Below are 19,288 nucleotides of genomic sequence, written 5' to 3'. Positions count from 1 at the left end.
CCAGGTTCCCACAGAAATTCAAGAAATGTCCTGAATCCTTTGAGTAAAGGTGCACCGATATGACTCTGAAAGCCTTTCAAAACTTGTGGCTTTGCATGGTGTAAACTCATATCCCGGTGAAAGGCAGTGGTTTCAAATGAGTTAAGCTTTTAGGTTCGTTGGAGCATGGAACCAAAGGCAAAAGTTATGGGCATGCAAACCAAAGAGATTTGAATGAACTCTTATGTGTGGAATCAGCCAAATTTCACACTTCTTTACTAACAGGAAGTAGTGATATTGGAAATAGCCTTTATCCACTATATATTTGTGAGAGTCTGTCTATAGAGAACTTTCTGGGTGTCTGGCTGGTGAGTCTTGCCCACATGCTCAGGGTTTAGCTGATCGCCATATTTGGGGTCGGGAAGGAATTTTCCTCCAGGGTAGATTGGCAGAGACCCTGGAGGTTTTTCGCCTTCCTCTGTAGCCTGGGGCACAGATCACAGCTGGAGGATTCTCTGCATCTTGGGGTCTTCAAAGTATTTGAAGGCTTCAATATCTGAGACATAGGTGAGAGGATTATTCTAAGAGGGGTGGGTGAGATTTTGTGGCCTGCACTGTGCAGGGGGTCAGACTAGATGATCATAATGGTCCATTCTGACCTTAAAGTCTATCTCTGTCCGTCTCTGTGACCAACTATCTGTGTGTCTGCCTGTTTGTTCAAGAACTCCTTCTAAATGGTAAGAGGTAGGACTGCCAAATTTGGTCTACAGCTTCCTTATATTATCACTTAAAGTAAGGTCAGGGTTTGGTTGTGCCAGGAAAATTGGATGTGCCTGAAATGGGATTGCTTCTCATAAAACCATAAAGAAAAGAGACAGAATGACTAGGCAAGTGAAAGGGTATGGTTGGGGCTGCACCTTTCCCCACATCTGGGACTGCCTCAGCCCCGAGCCTCCCATCTCCAGGTACCCTTTAGGGGGCTTTGTATAGGGATGTTACTGGCTGTTTCCCTGCATCAGGGATCAAGGGGAAAGCGCACAATTTGCTGCATTCCTCATTCTTCCTGGGAAGTGCAGGGGGCAGATGAACCTGTACCTGCCCCAGATGGTGAACATGCACCCCTCACCTGGCTGCATCCACTGGGGCTGCAGCAGCCATGGAGAGGCTCTTTTCACCTGGCCCCAAGATGCTGTGATGAGAGGGGGCTGGGATAATCCTATCCCAGGGTAGCGTATGTACTGAACCCCTCATCCCCAGACCCACAATGATTTAAATAAAGAAAAACAAAAATTAACTGAGTTAAGAATCCAGGCAATGCCAGGTAAATTTTCCAGTATACAATAGTATTACACACACAAATCTGTTAAAAGAATATTAAAATTACAAAGTCAAGCAAGCACTTAGAAGTTAGGAAATGCCGGAATAGTTTGCCTGCCAAACTCCCTTCAGTCCCCTTGTGTGCATGCGTTATGATACATATTTTAATTACCTGATCACATTCTGTTTTCTTCCACAGTAGCTTTTTCAGGGTGAGTCCTGCTCAGCCCCTGCATTCCATCTGCAATGAGATTCAAATATAAGAAAAGCAGGCACTAAGTCTGTGTAGTTGCCCATACTTTATAGTAGAATCATAGAATGCTAGAGCTGGAAGAGACCTCAGGAAGTCGTTGAGTCCAGCCCCCTTCTCAAAGCAGGACCAACCCTAACTAAATCATCCCAGACAGAACTTCATCAAGCCGGGACTTAAAAACTTCTAGGGAAAGAGTTTCCACCACCTCCCTAGATAACCCATTCCAGTGCTTCGCCACCCTCCCAGTTTTTCCTAATATCCAACCTAGACCTCCCCACTTCGACTTGAGACCATTGCCCCTCATTCTGTCACTACTATGAACAGCCTTTCCCTATCCTCTTTTTGGAGCCTCCCTTCAGGAAGTTGAAGGTTGCTGTCAAATCCCCCCTCACTCTTCTCTTCTGCAGACTAAATAAGCCCAAATCCTTCAGCCTCTCCTCGTAGGTCATGTGCTCCTACCCACTAATCATTTTGGTTGCCCTTCGCTGGACCATCTCCAATTAATCCACTTCCTTTCTGTAGTGCGGGTGGGAGGGGGGGCCGCGTTGCAGAACTGGACAAAGTACTCCAGATGTGGCCTCACCAGTCGCAAATAAAGAGAAATAATCTCTTCTCTAGATCTTCTGGAAATGCTATTCCAGATGCAAACTAATATGCCATTAGCCTTCTTGGCTAGAAGGGCACACTGACTGATATCCAGGTTCTCATCCACTATAATCCCCAGGTCTTTTTCTGCTGAATTGCTGCTTAACCAGTCAGTCCCCATCTTGTAACAATGCTTGGGATTCTTCTGTTCCAAGTTTAGGACTCTGCACTTGTCCTTGTTGAACCTCATCAGATTTCTTTTGGGCCAATCCTCTAATTTGTCTAGGTCACTCTAGACCTTGTCTCTGCCCTCCAACATATCTGCCTCCCCCCCAGCTTAGTGTCATCCACAAACTTGCTGAGGGTGCAGTCCATCCCCTCATGAAAGCCATTAATAAAGATGTTGAACAAAACCAATCTTTGGGGTGTCCTGCTTGAAACCAACTGCCATCCAGACATTGAGCTTTGGATCACTACCTGTTGAGCCCGACAATCTAGTCAGCTTTCTGTCCACCTTACAGTCCATTTATCCAATCCACACTTCCTTAACTTGCTGGCAAGTATATTGTGGGAGACTGTATCAAAAGCTGTGCTCACAATCACCAACTTCCCCATCCCCACGGAGCCAGTTACCTTGTCATAGAAGGCAATCGGGTTGGTCTGGCATGACTTGCCCTTGGTCAATCCATGTTGACTGTTCCTGATCACTTCCCCTCTTCCAAGTGCTTCAAAATGTATTCCTTGAGGATCCCATCCATGATTTTTCTGGGGACTGAAGTGAGGCTGACAGGTCTGTAGTTTCCTGGATTGTCCTTCTTCCCTTTTTTAAAGATGAGCACTACATTTGCCTTTTTCCAATCTTAGGAGATCTCTCCCAATCTCCATGAGTTTTCAAAGATAATGGTCAAAGGCTCTGCAGTGACATTTGCTAACTCCCTCAGTACCCTCGGATATATTAAATCCGGACCCATGGATTTGTGTATGTTCTTAATCTCTACTTTCTCTACCGAGGGCTGCCCACCTCCTTACCATACTGTGTTGCCTAGTGCAACAGTCTGGGAATTGACCTTGTCTGCGAAGAAAGAGGCAAAAAAAGCATCGAGTACTTCAGCTTTTCCCAAATCATTTGTCACTAGGTTACCTCCCTCATCCAGTAAGGGTCCCACACTTCTCCTGCTCACCCTCTTATTGCTAATATACCTGTAGAAACATTTCTTGTTACCCTTCACATCCCTTGCTAGCTGCAATTCCAGTTGCGATTTGGCCTTCCTGATTATACTCCTGCATTCTTGAGCTTTATATTTATACTCCTTCCTAGTCATCTGTCCAAGTTTCCACTTCTTGTAAGCTTCCTTTTTGTGTTTAAGCTCACCAAGGATTTCACTGCTAAGCCAAGATGGTTGCCTACCATATTTGCTTTTCTTACTGCACATCGGGATGGTTGGTCCTGTGTTTTCAATAAGACTTCTTTAAAATACTGCCAGCTCTCGGACTCCTTTCCTCCTCATGTTAGCATCCCAGGGGATCTTGCCCATTAGTTCTCTGAGGGAGTCATAGTCTGCTTTTCTGAAGTCCAGGGCATGTATCTTTCTGTTCTCCTTTCTTTCTTTTGTCAGGATCCTGAACTCGATCATCTCACGATCACTGCTTCTCAGGTTGCCACCCACATCTACTTCTCCTACTAGTTCCTCTCTGTTTGTGAGCAGCAGGTCAAGCTGTGCATGGTCCTTGGTTGGTTCCTTCAGCACTTGTACCAGGAAGTTATCCCCAACATTCTCCTAAAACTTCCTGGATTGTCTATGTACTGCTGTATTGGTCTCCCAACAGATTACAGTGTGATTAAAGTCCCCCATGAGAACCATGACCTCATCCACCTCCGTTATTCCAATCAAATTATAGTTCTTTGACTGTGCCAGGAGTTGTGATTCATCTTGCTTGTTTCCCAGGTTTCTTGCATTTGTGTACAGACTCCTTAGATAACTAGTTGATTGTCCTAACTTCTCTGTAGAAATCAGGGATCCTCCTCTGTTGCACCTTCCTCCTTATGTTTCTTTCCAGTAACCCACTTCCCCACTTACTTCAGGGCTTAGGTCACCGTCTCCCAATTAACCTTTGTCAGTGTGTTGGCAAGCCTGTCTGCAAAGACACTTTTCCCTCTCTTCGTTAGGTGGATCCCATTTCTTCCTAGCAATCCTTTTGCCCAGATCAACATCCCATGGTCAAGCAAACCAAAGCCAACCACAAATTTACTTCCAAGATTCGACTATCCCTACCTGGACCTTTTCCTTCAACAGGGAGGATGGACAAGAACACCACTTGTACTTCAAACTCCTTGATCCTTCTTCCCAGCACTACATAATCTTCAGTGACCTGCTCAAGGTCATTCTTGGCAGTATCATTAGTTCCTACATGGAGAAGTAGGAAGGGGTAGAAATCCAAAGGTTTGATCAGTCTCGGAAGACTCTTAGTCACATCCTGAATTCTAGTTTCAGGCAAGCAGCATGCTTCTCAAGATTCCTGGACTGGACAGCAGATGGATGACCCCATCCTCCTTAGGAGGGAGTCCCCAAACGCCACTGCTTGTCATCTTCTCTTGGGAGTGGTGGTCGTGGAACCCCCATCCTTAGGACTATGTATCCCATGCCTTCTGGTTGATGGGGGTCGTCTTCTGATCCCTTTCCTCAGAGTCTCTGCCAAAGCATTCTGCACCGTAGTGCCTGTGTAGAGATCCTGAAAGCGGTTACTTACCACTATTGGGTTTGAGGATACTTCAGTTGCCTTTCTTCTCCTGGAGGTTATGGGCGGCCAATTTTCTTCCCTATTCTGTACTGCCCTCACTGGTTCTTCAGCCTGCTGTGCCTGCAGTATCAAATACTGCCTTTTATCCAGAAAGTCTTCATCTTCTCTGATGGAATGTAGGGTTGATATTTGGGCCTCTAGTCCTTTAACCTTCTCTTCCAATATGGAGACCAACTTGCGCTTAGTACAGATGAAATCCCTTCTATCTTCCAGGAGGAAGACAAACATGGCACATGCTGTGCAGGTCACAACAGCTGACCTTTCACTATCCATTCTGTCTTCCTTCTGAGAGACTCCTCAGATGTTATTTTGATTACCCCCTGAAGCTTGAAGGGGAGAAGAGAGAGAGGAAAAAAGAAGAGAACAAAAAGCAAGAAAAAAACACTGAGGGGGCCCCCCCGCCTCCCAAGGTGAACTCCTGGGCAGACTCCCATATTGGTTGCTGCCCTGTTCACTGCTCACTCTGTTCACCCTGGCTGCTTTTTTTTATTAGGCTGCTGGCTAGGCCCGCCTCAAAGCCTTGCCTCTAATCCAATCAGCCGCTGAAGGCCCACCTGGAACAAAGCACTCCCAATTCATGCTTTTCAAACTGCTGCTCTTTTCAAACTGCCAAACACATGTCTAAAGAAATAATCAGACAGACACTTGGATACTGACCCCAACAGCTTACAACACAGCCCCCCAAAAGCCACACTTATCTGAGCTCCTCTTGGATTTTTCCCAGACAAAATCCCCTTTTGGCTGCTTCCCTATTTATAAACAATCCATAATTTTTTTTGGTAATTTGGACAAACTGAGACGCAAGGTAGAGTAGTCCACACTCATTTTTTATGCTCCTTATTAAAACTTCTCTGTCATGTAGTGACCTTAGATTCCAATTGTGTATATAGCGTATTCCTAGTTTTAAAGATTTCCTATTTCTGCTATGCAGGTTGGACCTCTTTGGTCCAGTACTCTTGGGACCTAACTGGTCCTGGACAAGGGATTTTGTTGGTCAGAGGAGGTCATTCCTGGTCCCTCTGTTGCTGCCCCCTCCCCACAGGCTTCCTGGCTCCCCACTCCCTCCCCTCTGCAGCCCAGCTAAGACAAGCTCTTGGCTTCCTGGCTCCTGCCATCCCCCGTGGCTGAGCTGGGCTGCATGTCATGCCCTTCCTCCCCCGCATCCCGCTGGGACTTTCTGATCCTGAAACATTCATATTTCTGGACCAGAGAGTTCCAGTTTATAGAGGTGCAACCTGTAGAAAAATAGCTGTCAATTGTAAGGCGCTGTATTAAATAGTCTATCTAATTTAATGTCTTTTATTTTTTTCAGTGATGATCTCTTCTCTCTGCCTTACTGCCCAGGAAAGACCTTGGTGGTTGGAGCTTCCTATGTTGCCCTTGAATGTGCTGGATTTCTTGCAGGTCTTGGTTTGGACGTAACTGTAATGGTTCGATCCATCCTTTTAAGAGGGTTTGATCAGGAAATGGCAAACAAAATTGGGGAACACATGGAAGAACATGGAATCAAGTTTATTAAACAGTTTGTGCCAACCAAGGTAAGCTTTTCATTGGAACATTTGAAAATTGTACATAAATGTCAGTGAAAGCAATCTTCAGAGTGTTTTAGGAAACATGAATTGCCTATCTTAAGTGACAAAAAGTTGAAACCATATTATTGGATTTACTAAAACAGTTAATTTTTATTGCCTTGTTAACTGACTCATTTCTATAAACTATCTAATTGAAAACGACAATCTAATTTTATTCTTTAAATTGTGTGAGGTATTAAAATTCTTTATAAGAACTAGATTCTCTAGGCTCCCATGTCAAAAATGTTATTGGAAACTAAGGTCCTGATCCTGAAAACATTTAATTCACATACTTAATTCTGAGTACAGGTATAGTTCCAGTGAAGTTAGTGGCATTGTTCACATGCTCAAAGTTAAGCATATGCATAAGTTTTTGCACATCTGGGGCCAATGCCATTTTCAGTTTGTAGCATTCCTGAACCTGCAAATGCTCATTGTGGTACCTAATGCTTACTACCCACTAGAATCAAAGGAGATATCCTTTGATAGTAACTATTAAGTATGGAACTACTAGTAAGTATTTATAGTATAATGCCTTAAATTTGCAAGATGGAAAAAAATCTTTTTACTGTACAGTAAAAATAAGAAGGTTTATCTGATTATATTTTTTAAAATAGTGTAAAAAAATCAAATACCACTCACTTTGAGGTCTTAGTCCTCAACTGTGCAAATAATTACACATGTGCGTATCCTTGCTCACATGTAGTGTTTGTTAGGGATGTTAGTGTGTAATTGAATAGTCATGTAACTGCATGAAATTTTAGTGGTTACACGACTATTTGATAGTCTCTAGAGGCAGGGCTGGCAGCCAGTGTGCTCCTGGCCCCACTCTTGGGGAGCCCCCTGCCACACTGTGCTGCTGGGTGATGGGAGGGATCATGTGAGGATTACCTGTTGTATTCCCTCCCTCTGGGGCATCTGGCATCGGCCACTGTCGGCAGACAGGATACTGGGCTAGATGGACTGTTGGTCTGACCCAGTGTGGCCGTTCTTATGTTCTTATGCCTCCCTATTAGAGGCAGCAGCGCAAGGTGACAGGCATGAGACCGGCTCCTCTGCTGCCCTGCACTGCTGCCTCTGATACACTCCCTCCCTCAGCACAGTGTCTCTGTATGTAGTCAACAAGATTAACCCATAAGCCCAGGCTTATCTGTTAATCGTGTAGTTGTCTACACATTGACATCCTAAGTTGTTTTCAGGGTAGGGTCCCCTAAACACGGACTCTTATACCTGAGGCTTTAACGGGACTATGCATGGACATTGGGATCTACACCATCAGATCCCAGTTCAAGACTGGGGCCTACCATTGTATCTTTACAGTAAGAGGGTATGTCTACACTACCACCCTAGTTCGAACTAGGGTGGTAATGTAGGCAACCAGAGTTGCAAATGAAGCCCGGGAAATTCAGATCCCGGGCTTCATTTGCAACTCCGGTTGCCTACATTACCACCCTAGTTCGAACTAGGGTGGTAGTGTAGACATACCTAGAGATAATAAGGCAACAAAAAAGCCTAATTTGGCCCAGTACTGAAGCACATACTTAACTTTGATTTTATGCATACGAGCAAGCCTGTTAAAGTTAAGCATATTCTTTGATGAATTAAGGCCATAAAAAAGAACCCTACGTACACAGCTTTTTTGTTCTTTATGTAAAGTTACTATCAAAGTCCAGCTTAAAAGCATTTTTCTTATTGATTTAGGATTTATTGATTAGGATTATAAAACGAGAAAGAAATGACAAAACAGCTTGCATTAGGTATCAAGCAAATACATTATAACATTTTAGGTATTTAAAGATTAAAAATTAAATAAAACGCATTTCATTCTTTTTGCTCTTAGCGCACCTGGGGTAGCCTTAAAAAGTGAGGGAAAGGGGGGCTTGCCACTTTCTTTTGTGTAAACTCACCCTGTTCTCATAAAAGGGAAGAGATGTATCTTGAAAGGTCAGGGTGGAAATAGCAGGGAAATTTATGTTTTTATACAGACATAGATTGTAGCATTCTATACATATATGAGATGAATATTTAGCTTCTAATTGCTCTATATTTAGTGCAACAGTTTTTATTAGATCTCATTCTACATGGTTTCTCATAAAGTGCTGAGTACTCTCCACTCCCATTGAACTCAGCAGGAGCCGAGGAGGCTCAGCAATTTACAAGTACCCAGCACACTGCAGGGTTATATTACATGCAGAATATATTTTTCCTGCTTCATACTCTGTCTTTGCTATCTTGCCCTTAACATTAGTGATTCAGTCCTGTATTCATCCAGGAATATTCCTTAATGTTAAGTCTCAGATGGCTGGGCACACTTTCAGAAGCCATCTTCCTTGTTTTTCTTTTTCTTTTTTTTTTGTTTTGTTTTGGGTGCTGTTTGAAGTTCCATTTAGTACCAAGCCTCGTGTTGAATGATGTGAGACAGCAGATGCATCACCCTAAATAACACTCTGCTGATTCAATGTACAGCAACCTGTAAAATGGGTCCAGTGGCACAAGGATTTTAAGAACTGTTAGGAAAAGATTGCATTTTCTATATCTCAGTACTGGAATATAATGTAATCACTAGTGCAGTTATTATAGTTTATTGTTCTGTCTTGCTAGGTAGTTATGCACTAAAACTTTTCCGGAAAACTTCATACTTTATTTAACTTATTTGTAAAGGGCTAGATTGTGTTTTATACTCCGGTGACACCGCCCCAGACAAGAAGCAGCATGGAAAGCAGAGGACAAGATCGTACCTTAGGAGGCCAAAACACAGTCTCATTCACGTGGCTCAGAGTGAAAAGGAGGGGTCATGCTACAGAGAACTGATTGCATGAATTTGCAGTCTAAGTAGATTTAAAGTATTTTCTTTACTTTTGTTTGATAAAACGTTAGTTCCCATTTGGTGAGAGCACTCCTGTGTATTTATCAAAGGAAGGAAAGTGCCATGGAAAAGATTGTGATATATTTTGCTTTTGACATATCCATAGGATTGTTCTCAGTGCAGTTATAGCTGCAACTATATACAATATTTCTGTCTTGTTCTGTTATGCTAGGCTGAAAACAGCTGCAGCCTTACTATTTTACTTCTGAATTTCTCCATTTTGAATTGAAAGCTTCATTTTTTTAATATTGTAGGTCGAACTGATTGAGGCGGGAACTCCTGGGAAATTGAAAGTCATAGCCCAGTCCACAGATGGCAAGGAAATAATTGAAGGGGAATACAACACTGTAAGTAATTCATAATGGTGTCTTCACATCTATAAAGAAACCCATGAAAAAAACCTTTCAATGAACGTTAACATTTTGTGCTGCTAGAGAGATCTTCCAGATAGTGAAGTGGCTTTCGTTATTTAATGTCAAGATGCGTTTCTTGTACATCTCCATCAGATAATCAGCAACATTTCCAAAAGCACTTACATGACATAAGAGTACAAGTCCCTCTGACTTTCAAGGGAACTTAGGCTACTAAGCCACTTAAGTGGTTTGAAAACTTTACTCATTAGATTTTAGGAAGTACAGGGCCTTGCATGTGTGGAGCGATTGGCAAGATTTTGCTGTAAGGAGTTACCCACAGTAAACTGTTGGCAAAGGAGGAGACATAATGGTTTCTGTCACAGCTGCAGCATGCTACTGAAGATTTAGCATATAGCAGATGGACTCTATAAAAACCAGACACAAATAAAGGTGGTCCCTTCTCAATACCAACTGGTGAAAGAGCTACTTGAAATCAGCCAACGCTTTATGCAGTAGTCTCCAATCATTTTACTTCATGTCCTCCCCCCTTTCTCCTGTCCTTGGCCCTCCCCAGGGCTGGGAGCAGGGTCACAACTTTAGGAGGGGAGGATATGGACAAGAGTAAAGGGTCCGAGGCTTGGGCCACAGCTGGGGTAGAGGAGGGGCTGAGAGCAGAGCCTTGGGTGCAGGACTGGCAGCTGGGATCCTGGACGTGGGGCAAGCAGTGAGACACGGGACCAGCAGCCGGGGCTGGAGCCACACATGAAGGTAGATGGTTCAACCCTTTTTGGGGCTGACCTGGGCCCCCAACTATATGCTCCAGAAAATTTCTCCACATGCCTCACAGTTTGGGGACTCGGGTCTAATGGCTAGGCTGAAGTGCAATTAGGGAGATGGTATGTACTTTTTATGTAATGCCAAAGCTAAAATAATACATTTATTTGTGTGTGTGTATTATATATATTTGATTGTTGCCCTTTTCCCCTCATCTTTTGCATGCCCCTCATTTTCTTAGGCCCTGATCCTGAAAAGACTTATGTACACAAAGTCAATGAGACTACTAATAGTGCATAAAGTTAAGCCTTGTGAGATCAGGGCCATTGGTTGGAAGTGCTTGGGGGCACAGACTTGTCTACCACAGTGTATGGACAGAGCCACTGTTTATTTCAGTATATCAAACGGGAGCCTTGGGATCCTACCATATGAATGTTTTAATAATTGTATTGTGTGACATTCATTACTCACTACCCTTTTGTCTGACTTACACTAATAGGAGGCCCCAGGTCTCAAAAACAGAGCCATTTCTTCAAGTAGAAAGTTGCTGATTTCCTACCACCTATACCCCTTGTCTGACCGTCTCCTTCACCTTTCCCCCCTAGTGCTGTCATCCCATTTAGGATCAGTGGGCTGGTGTCTCAGTTCAATTAAGAATGTAATCAGTGACTCTGCAGGAGAGCTAAATATAGCTGAACCATCTGTGCAGAAGTGGGAACTAGTAGTACTACAGATCTGATGTGCCAGTCACCCTGCCAGGATGAGGCAGTGCTGAAGCAACTCCTTAGCCATGACTGCAGAACCTGAGGGTCCTTTTTTACAGAGTCTACTATGCTCAAAGAGGTGGCTATGTGGAGGGATAGATGTTCTGGCCAATGTTCTAAACAAATGTTTATGTGGGGAGAAGTCCTCTTTGACAGTCACCTTGCTTAGGGGACAGATAGGTAAGTGATACTAGACTTGGCTGTTTGGGGTCCCCGCTCCAAAAGAAAAAGACGTGAGTTTTGCAGTCTTCTTATTTGCCATGGCCTTTTGAGTTTCTTAATTAAGGAAATCTTTCATTAAAGAATTATTGCAGACTCACACCTTGATTAAAGTGTTGTAATACTTCTGTATCGCAGATGGATCTGATTTGCATTTGGGTGTGTTTTCTTGAGGGAAGATGTTTAATTGGGCTTAATGCTAAAAATATCAGCTGCCACAATTAGTTCATGGAAGAGGCAGGGACTGGCTCTAACTTGGTGTTTGTGCAGTGCTTTGCACAGTGGGATTCTGATTGGGCCTCTGACTGCTACCATAATATAAATAATAATGTATAATAACATAAGTATGTAAATGCCCTTCCATGCTCTTAGGAAATCAGTAATATATGCACTGATTTTTTTCAGGTGTTGTTAGCAGTAGGAAGGGATGCATGCACAAGAACAATTGGCTTAGACAAAGTTGGAGTGAAGATCAATGAAAGGTAAGGACAAACCTCTTTGAAGCTCTTGTTGTGTTGATGTGATTTACTATCACAACATTAGTTAGATAAGTCATAAAAGATTTAATTTTTTCTTTCCTTCTTTTTCTTTCCGTTTCATTTATATGGCATATAGCAACCTTTTACTAAATACACTAAAATGACAAACTTGGCAGTAATACAGACTTAGTCTGTTTTATTTAGGTTCTTATACTGCCCTTATCGCCATTGTATCTCACTGCTGTCTAGCAGGGCATTAAGTAGTCTGACTAGCATCACATAGTGCATTCTTTCCTGAATCTTCTCCCAGGGCTGGGGGAGGGGGGAGGACGAGGACAGGGAACTGTGTCTACACTGTAGTATTTTAATAGGGGGTTGTTTATTGGGTTATGTTGTCTCTTTTCTAATGAACATGCTACTATATGCTTAAGTGAGAAAGCAAGATAGAAGAAATGCACTTTGCACTTCAAGTGGAAGGTGGTAAGGTGTATGATGGATCTTAGTTCCTGTGAGAGTTCATTCCACTGGGACCGGCCTCTCTCAAATAATCTCTCTGTTGCACAGACAAGATTCTTCTTCGCTTTAGGGAGCATATTGTGTCAGAGGAATGGAATTGTTGGCCATAGTGTTCATTCTGAAGCTTTAGATAGTCTGGAATCAGGCCCTAGAGCGCCTTGAAGAGAAGGACCATAGCTTAGAACAGTAGTGGGGAACCTCAAGCCCGGGGGCCGGAGTGGCCCCTGTCTTGCCTGGATCTGGCCCCCGAGGCTCAGGGATCCCCCTACATTGGGGAGTCCGTACTGGTGCTTCACCCCCCCCCCCCACCTGCCTGCCACCCACCCATAGGGCTGGAGCATACACAGTCTTCTAGCCTGTGCCCCCTAGGCTCTGGTGTGCAAGGGGAATGTGTGGAGTGTCTTTCTCCTTCTCAGCCAGGGGCTTTTCACTTGTGTATGGCCCTTGACTGATTTTTTTTTTTCTGTGGACTCAGTGGTCCCCAACCTAAAAAGGTTCCCCATACCTGGCTTAGAACTTGACGCAGTATCCTATGAGCAGCCAGCGTATAGAGCAGAAGACAGCTTTGATGTGCTCACAGTGGTCCAGATGGCTGAGGAGATACGCTGCAGTTGGGAGTCTTGTTACAGCTATCATGGCTCCATTTGTTTTCACGGGAACAGAAAAGACAGTTCCCTGACACCAGGGCCTTCCCCCCACCACGTTATAAAATCCCAGTGTAAGTCATGGAGGATAGTAGAGATCTTAAATAAAAAGTTAGAATTTTTACAATGGGACATGTGATATGACCTTACTATAAGAGTCTGTGGATCCCACTATAATTTTTTCAGTCAGTAATGTGGGTTGTTACCATGAGATGAACATCTGTGCAGAATTCCTAGTTATCTACCTTTTCCCCTCCTTGCAATGTCTGCTGCACAATTTACTTTTTAACAAGCTGTGAATTATTAATATTTTAATAACTCGATAAATATAACGTATACAGCTTTTTTTTCCGTTAGTTGCCCTTTAAATGGGATGGTCTAGAAGCTTAAATTGAATATCTGGCAAGTAAAGTGGAAAGACTGGGGCATAGGGCCACTGTAGCAACTTCTACAAATAATTTGGAGTATTAGTAATAGAGAAACTCTGCTTCTGCTCCACAGCATGCGTGGGAGAATCTCCTGTTTCAGGTCCTGGAGAATCTCTGTACCCAACACAGCTATTAGAGGTGGGAGTTAAGAGGATCTGGGTCCCACCTTATAACTTTGTAGTTCAGAAGCCTGACTATTGCTTCAAGAGCCCAGGTCCTTATCGGGTGTGTACATTGTTGTAGCTTTGGTTTGAGATACCTGGTTTGTACTAATGTAAATTCTGGCTCAAAACTGTAACACAGGCTTGGTCTTTACGATTTACAGGTTAATAATATTTCACTCCTCCAGTCTCTTATATTGCCTCATCTCTTGTTAATCTAATTTGTAGATCAGGAAAAATTCCTGTCAGTGATGAGGAACAAACAAACGTGCCTTATATTTATGCCATTGGAGATGTGTTGGAGGGCAAGCTGGAGCTCACACCAGTAGCAATCCAAGCAGGAAAACTGTTGGCTCGAAGGCTTTATGCTGAAGCAACCTTAAAGGTAAGCAAGCAATTATCATGAGGCACTATCATTGTTCCTGTTTATTGTTCTAACCTGTATATAGTTGTTCTAACCTGTATATAATCTCAGCATGTTTTTTAAGCATTAGCTTTGTTCAGTTCCCCTCCTTTACAAAGATATTCCTGAAGATATGTTCTGCCTTTTGTGCAAGACAAAATTAATACCTTAAGAATGCAATAACAGACAAGATAAAAATCAGACCAAGTGGTATTTTCTTTCCGAATGTAATAAGGAAATGAACTGAGTCCATTTTGACTAAATTTTAATGCTATCTTGTGAAAGTCAGCAATAACCAAAGTTTCATTAAAATGACTCTTTCACGGAAAATGTAATAAATCTGCTTATTGTCCCTAAATAGACTATAAAAGCATTTCAGGAGCCTAGGTGATGCTTTTAGTTCTCAGAGCTATTTGAGATAATATTTATAAGATCCCTGTTTTGTCATAATACAGAACTGGAAGTTCTTCAGAATTTTAAAATATGTATAGAAGAAAGGTCTAATTTGTTCATGGCTCAACATGCTTTCACTTATTGGACCTGGATCGTCACTGTGTATTTCCATTTCACATCAGTGTAACTCTATTGAAACCTGTGGAGTTACTCTGGCATCATATAGCAGTAACACAGTGCTCAGTCAGGCCTTATAATTGTATATGAAACAGGAAAATATGCCCCAAAGTTCTTTTCCATATATCGAGGTACTCGTATGACCCCCAGGTACCTGTGTCTACACAGCAGGGCTTAACTAGAAACAAGCTACGCTAATTGAGCTATGTCAATTGAGTAACTTATTTCGAAATAGCATATTTTGAGTTTTGGTGCTGTCTATACAGCACTTATTTCAAAGTAGAGCACTCTTCCCCCAACTTCCCTTATTCCTCATAAAACGAGGGTTACAGGAGTCAGAGGAAGAAGTCTTCCAGCTTGACATTATTTCAGTATTATTTCGAAATAACTTCCAGCTGTGTAGATGCAGACTAAGTTATTTTGAAATAATATTGCTGTGTAGACATAGCCTTAGAGACTAAACAAAATATATATAATCATGAGCTTTTGTGGGTAAAACCCACCTCATCAGATGAATTGGAGTGGAAATATATATAAACCAGCAGAAGACATACCTGTCAATTGTAGGATCTGTCTTAATGCGACTAAGTAGGCTGGATGTGTTCCATTCATAGCTTTTGATGTGGATACGCAGATGAATTCCAGTTCTGCAGACTCTCTCTGTAATTGATTAGTGAAATTCCTTTGTTAGAAGAATGGCTATTTTAAATGCATGATTGAATGACCAGACAAGTTGTGACCCCCATAATCCTTGAATCTGTGTGGTAGGATTTTGTCTTGTGAAGACTTCCGTGTTCATATCAGGTTCATATCAGTCTTGGTACTTGATTGTTTATTTTAGGTTGGTTAATAGTGCAATAAAAAAACTCTGAACCAATGAGCATAGTGACATTACCTCAACCAGGCAAAAACTTTAATAAATCCATGACAAGTGCCAAATCTTGGATTGCAGTACAGGGAATTTTTCTTAGTTTATGTTTTCTGCCAGATTGCTCTATTTTATAAATTAACATTCTTGTACTGCCAGTAATTCCAGAAAACTAGTTGTTAGATTAGACAGTGCCCTTGCTTGTACTACTCATTTCCTAAGACTTAAAAAGGGTGATTTGATGGGGCACAAAGAAGTATGTATGGCATGGGGAGTGGGAGAGAAAAATAGTCGTCAGAATCTTTTTAATGATTTCCCCCACCAGGAAGCAAATTCATTAAGAAGAACCCCTAATCATTTGCAAAAATGACCATTTCCTATCTGAAAGAAAGAGTCAGGGATTTGCCAGTGAAAAGGGGCAGAGGGAGGAGCCCTAAATCAGTGGTACATTTGGACCAAAATTCCGCAGTACAACAAAAGAAATGGAATCTTATTTTATTACAGTTCTGCCTATTTCCTTATTGTACTTGGCAGTATAATGTAAGAGTTGCAGTCCCGTAACTTTATAATCCCAGAAATATTCTGAGAATACTTGTCTCTGGGGTAAGTGACGTTATTTACTGTACTTGGAATTCTACAAAAACAGACCCTGCTTCTGCTCCATGGAAGTCAATGGCAAAACTCCTATTGGCTTTAGTGGTGCTGGATCAGGAACATAGTGCCCTCTGCAGTTCTAATCATACCCCAGCAAGAATTATAGTAATGGTTTTCCTTCATGATCTGAGACCAAGACAGGTAAAAAATAACCTAATGTTTGGATGCTGCTGTACATTATATGTTTAGTGTTAGAAATTTTATTTTAGTGGTGTTTGCAAACCTATTTATCTTCAGCTTGACATGGAAATCCACATTTTAAAGTGGGACACTGAATTTCCTCTTCCTGCCCTGTCCATGCATGTTAACATCAATGTAGTTTAAATGATTATACTAATCTTTTTAGTCCATGTCTCTAGAGCCACCTCCTTAGGCCCTGTTGCTTTCAAAGTGATACCTTCAGAGTTACAAATTTTCATGTCTTCTTTCTGTGTTCCAAATCTATCTGAAATATTAACAATGTGCTGATTTATAACTGGAATATTGATGATGCTGAACATGCTGACATTAAAAAAAATACATTAAATCCACACAGTGTGATTATGTGAATGTTCCAACCACGGTGTTCACTCCACTGGAATATGGAGCCTGTGGCTTCTCAGAAGAGACAGCATTGGAGAAGTTTGGGGAGGAAAATATTGAGGTAAACTGCTCCATTCTGTTTTCTTAACAAAAAGAAAGTTTTCTAAATTAAATTTCAGTGTCCTTCCCTCTTTCCAATAGAGGGTATGTCTGCACAGAAAGCAGACACCTACAGTTGGCCCATTCCAGCCAACTCGAGCTCTCAGGGCTTAGGCTGTAGGGCTGATTCATAGCTGCATAGACTTCCAGACTCAGTCTTTAGGACCCTGCAAGGTGGTAGGGTCCCACAGCTGGGCCTCCATCCTGAGCTCAGAAGTTTGCACAGCAAAAGACAGCTCTGTGAGTCCCTGTCAGCTGCCACAGGCCAGGTACAGATTTTTCTTTGCTCTGTAGACCTACCCTTAAGGACAACAGCATACTAAGAATATTTTTCTCTCTTTGGTTAGACCCTAAAACCTGGAGTAAACATTTATCAGCACTTCTGGTCAACCTAGCTGCAGATGCGTTTCTTGTTGGCAAATAGGGCTTGTGCATGAAACACTTGTAAAAATTTAATCTACAGACATAATTAGGGGATCAGTGAGTAGAGCAGTGTTGAAAAGCAGCAAATGGTTTTTAGAGCCAAAGTTAAAATATTGTAATCACTAAATTTGGCCATATGCTCCTCTGCCACGGTTATTATCCCTGATAGACTGTTTGGATTTATCTATGCAATCTTACGCCTGAGTTTGAATAAAGAATCTAATTACCTTACCCATTACAAAGATAGCTTCCCCAATTATCACCTCTAATATCATTAGCTCACAGACATTTACCCCCCCCCCCATCCCCCTTCTGTTCAGAAATTTGATTACTCCTTTTCATATGTGTTCATTTTTTTTGATTGTATCCTTTGGTGTATATATAGTTGTGACAGTTTTCTTCCACTATTTGATCTGAGGAAGTGGGTCTGGCCCACGAAAGCTCATCACCTAATAAACCATCTTGTTAGTCTTTAAAGTGCTGCATAGTCCTGTTTTTTGATTCAGCTACACCAGACTAACACGGCTACATTTCTATCACTTTAGTGCACCTAGTTCATGGCAAGCTGGGGTGTAAGTCTGCCTCGCACTAGCCTGCCACCCACTGCCAGTGTGGACCCCGCTGCTATGCACTACTAGTTCCTGAGTGCACTTTGATCCCTTTTGAAATGGCAGCAGGCGCCTCATGGAAACTTAGTGTAGCAGGCTATTCAGAGGTGGATTTACATCTCAGCTTGCTGCATGCTAGATGTTTGTATGCAGACTTGCTGGTGGGGAGGGCAAGGGAGGCAACTGCCCCAGGGCTTGGTGATTGAAAGGGATCTAGGGCTTCTGGATGCCGCTTGCTACTGCAGCAGTTGGGGCTGGAGTCCCAGACCCTTTAAATCACTGCCCGGAGCATTGCGCTGGGCGGCTCTGAGGGTTGCAGGCTTGTGCACTGTGCTCTAGGCAGTGCGGAACATTGGCTGCCCCCAGCTCCACCCCTTCCTCCAGAGGCCCTTTTGGGAGTTGAGAACCATCCCTCCCCACCTTGCCTAGGGGCTGTGGAGGCTGTTGGCACCCCTGTGTGTATAGATAAGCCCTATGGCCCTGATTGTACAAAACCCACATACTTTATTTTACTCAGAGAAGTAGTCCTGCTGAGCTTGCTCATTGAAGTAAAATTGAACACGTGGAGGAATTTGTAGGATTGGACCCTAAAGCAATAAACTATTCTACAAACCCCAAGGTAGAAAAAAGAAAAAAGATCTTTGCAAGAATCTGTCAGTGAATGGTGTCTTCGGATTGCTGTCACTTTGGGAGCAGGTTATGATTATGTAAGGCTTGATTTATAAATTAGCAAATTTTTACTAGAGGAAAGCTAACATGATTTTATACCCTGAGAGCTGTGTGGTAAAAGAATATTTGACATACGGCTCTCACCTTATTTTTAAAGAGGTCTTGTTTCTGGCCACTGAAAGATGGTTGAATTTCTAATTTACACACTCTTCAGTTTATGTTCACAGCACCTAATTTGTGTAAGTCCCGAAAGAGAATGTGTAATCTTTGACCCTTAATTCTGAAAAATGCACTTGCAATTTTAGAAGACTCTTTTGAAAATTTAGAATATCAATATAATTTGTAACGTAGCTGAATTCTAATTTGGATAAGTACAGTTTCCTTAGCACTTCAGTTGCACTGGTATTCTCCTTTTCTTTGTCTTCTAAATATTTTTAGTGGTGGTCTTGAGCAGCCTTTCACCCGTGGTATGGCTAAATTTCAGTATTGGATGACCTCTTTCTATATATTGACCCTATAATATAGGGGATATGAAGTGCCTTAGAACCTTTATGTGGAAAACATTAAACTAGCTCTCTCCTGATTTGTTGAGCGGCACATGTTTAATTTTTCTTAGTGAGATGCAGTTGATTTAAAACCCTTCTTATCTATAATTCAGTTACAGTTAACTGATGGTAGAACTGCACTGCTCCACAGAGAACTCC

At 42.3% G+C, this 19,288-nt stretch overlaps 1 protein-coding gene across 3 annotated transcripts in view; it reads left to right on the top strand.

The window, feature by feature from the left end:
- Positions 1–19,288, top strand: part of TXNRD1 (thioredoxin reductase 1) — a 58,655-nt gene that overhangs the window by 28,696 nt on the left and 10,671 nt on the right. For all 3 annotated transcript variants that reach the window (XM_075938719.1, XM_075938713.1, XM_075938727.1), the window contains 5 exons: positions 6,246–6,471; positions 9,625–9,717; positions 11,886–11,962; positions 13,937–14,093; positions 16,739–16,846. In XM_075938719.1, the coding sequence (XP_075794834.1) occupies positions 6,246–6,471; positions 9,625–9,717; positions 11,886–11,962; positions 13,937–14,093; positions 16,739–16,846 (661 nt within the window). The remainder of the gene's footprint in view (positions 1–6,245; positions 6,472–9,624; positions 9,718–11,885; positions 11,963–13,936; positions 14,094–16,738; positions 16,847–19,288) is intronic.

This window comes from Pelodiscus sinensis, chromosome 1 (genome assembly GCF_049634645.1).
Source record: "Pelodiscus sinensis isolate JC-2024 chromosome 1, ASM4963464v1, whole genome shotgun sequence".
Lineage (NCBI taxonomy): Eukaryota > Metazoa > Chordata > Testudines > Trionychidae > Pelodiscus > Pelodiscus sinensis.
This window is presented reverse-complemented; position numbering and strand designations above follow the sequence as displayed.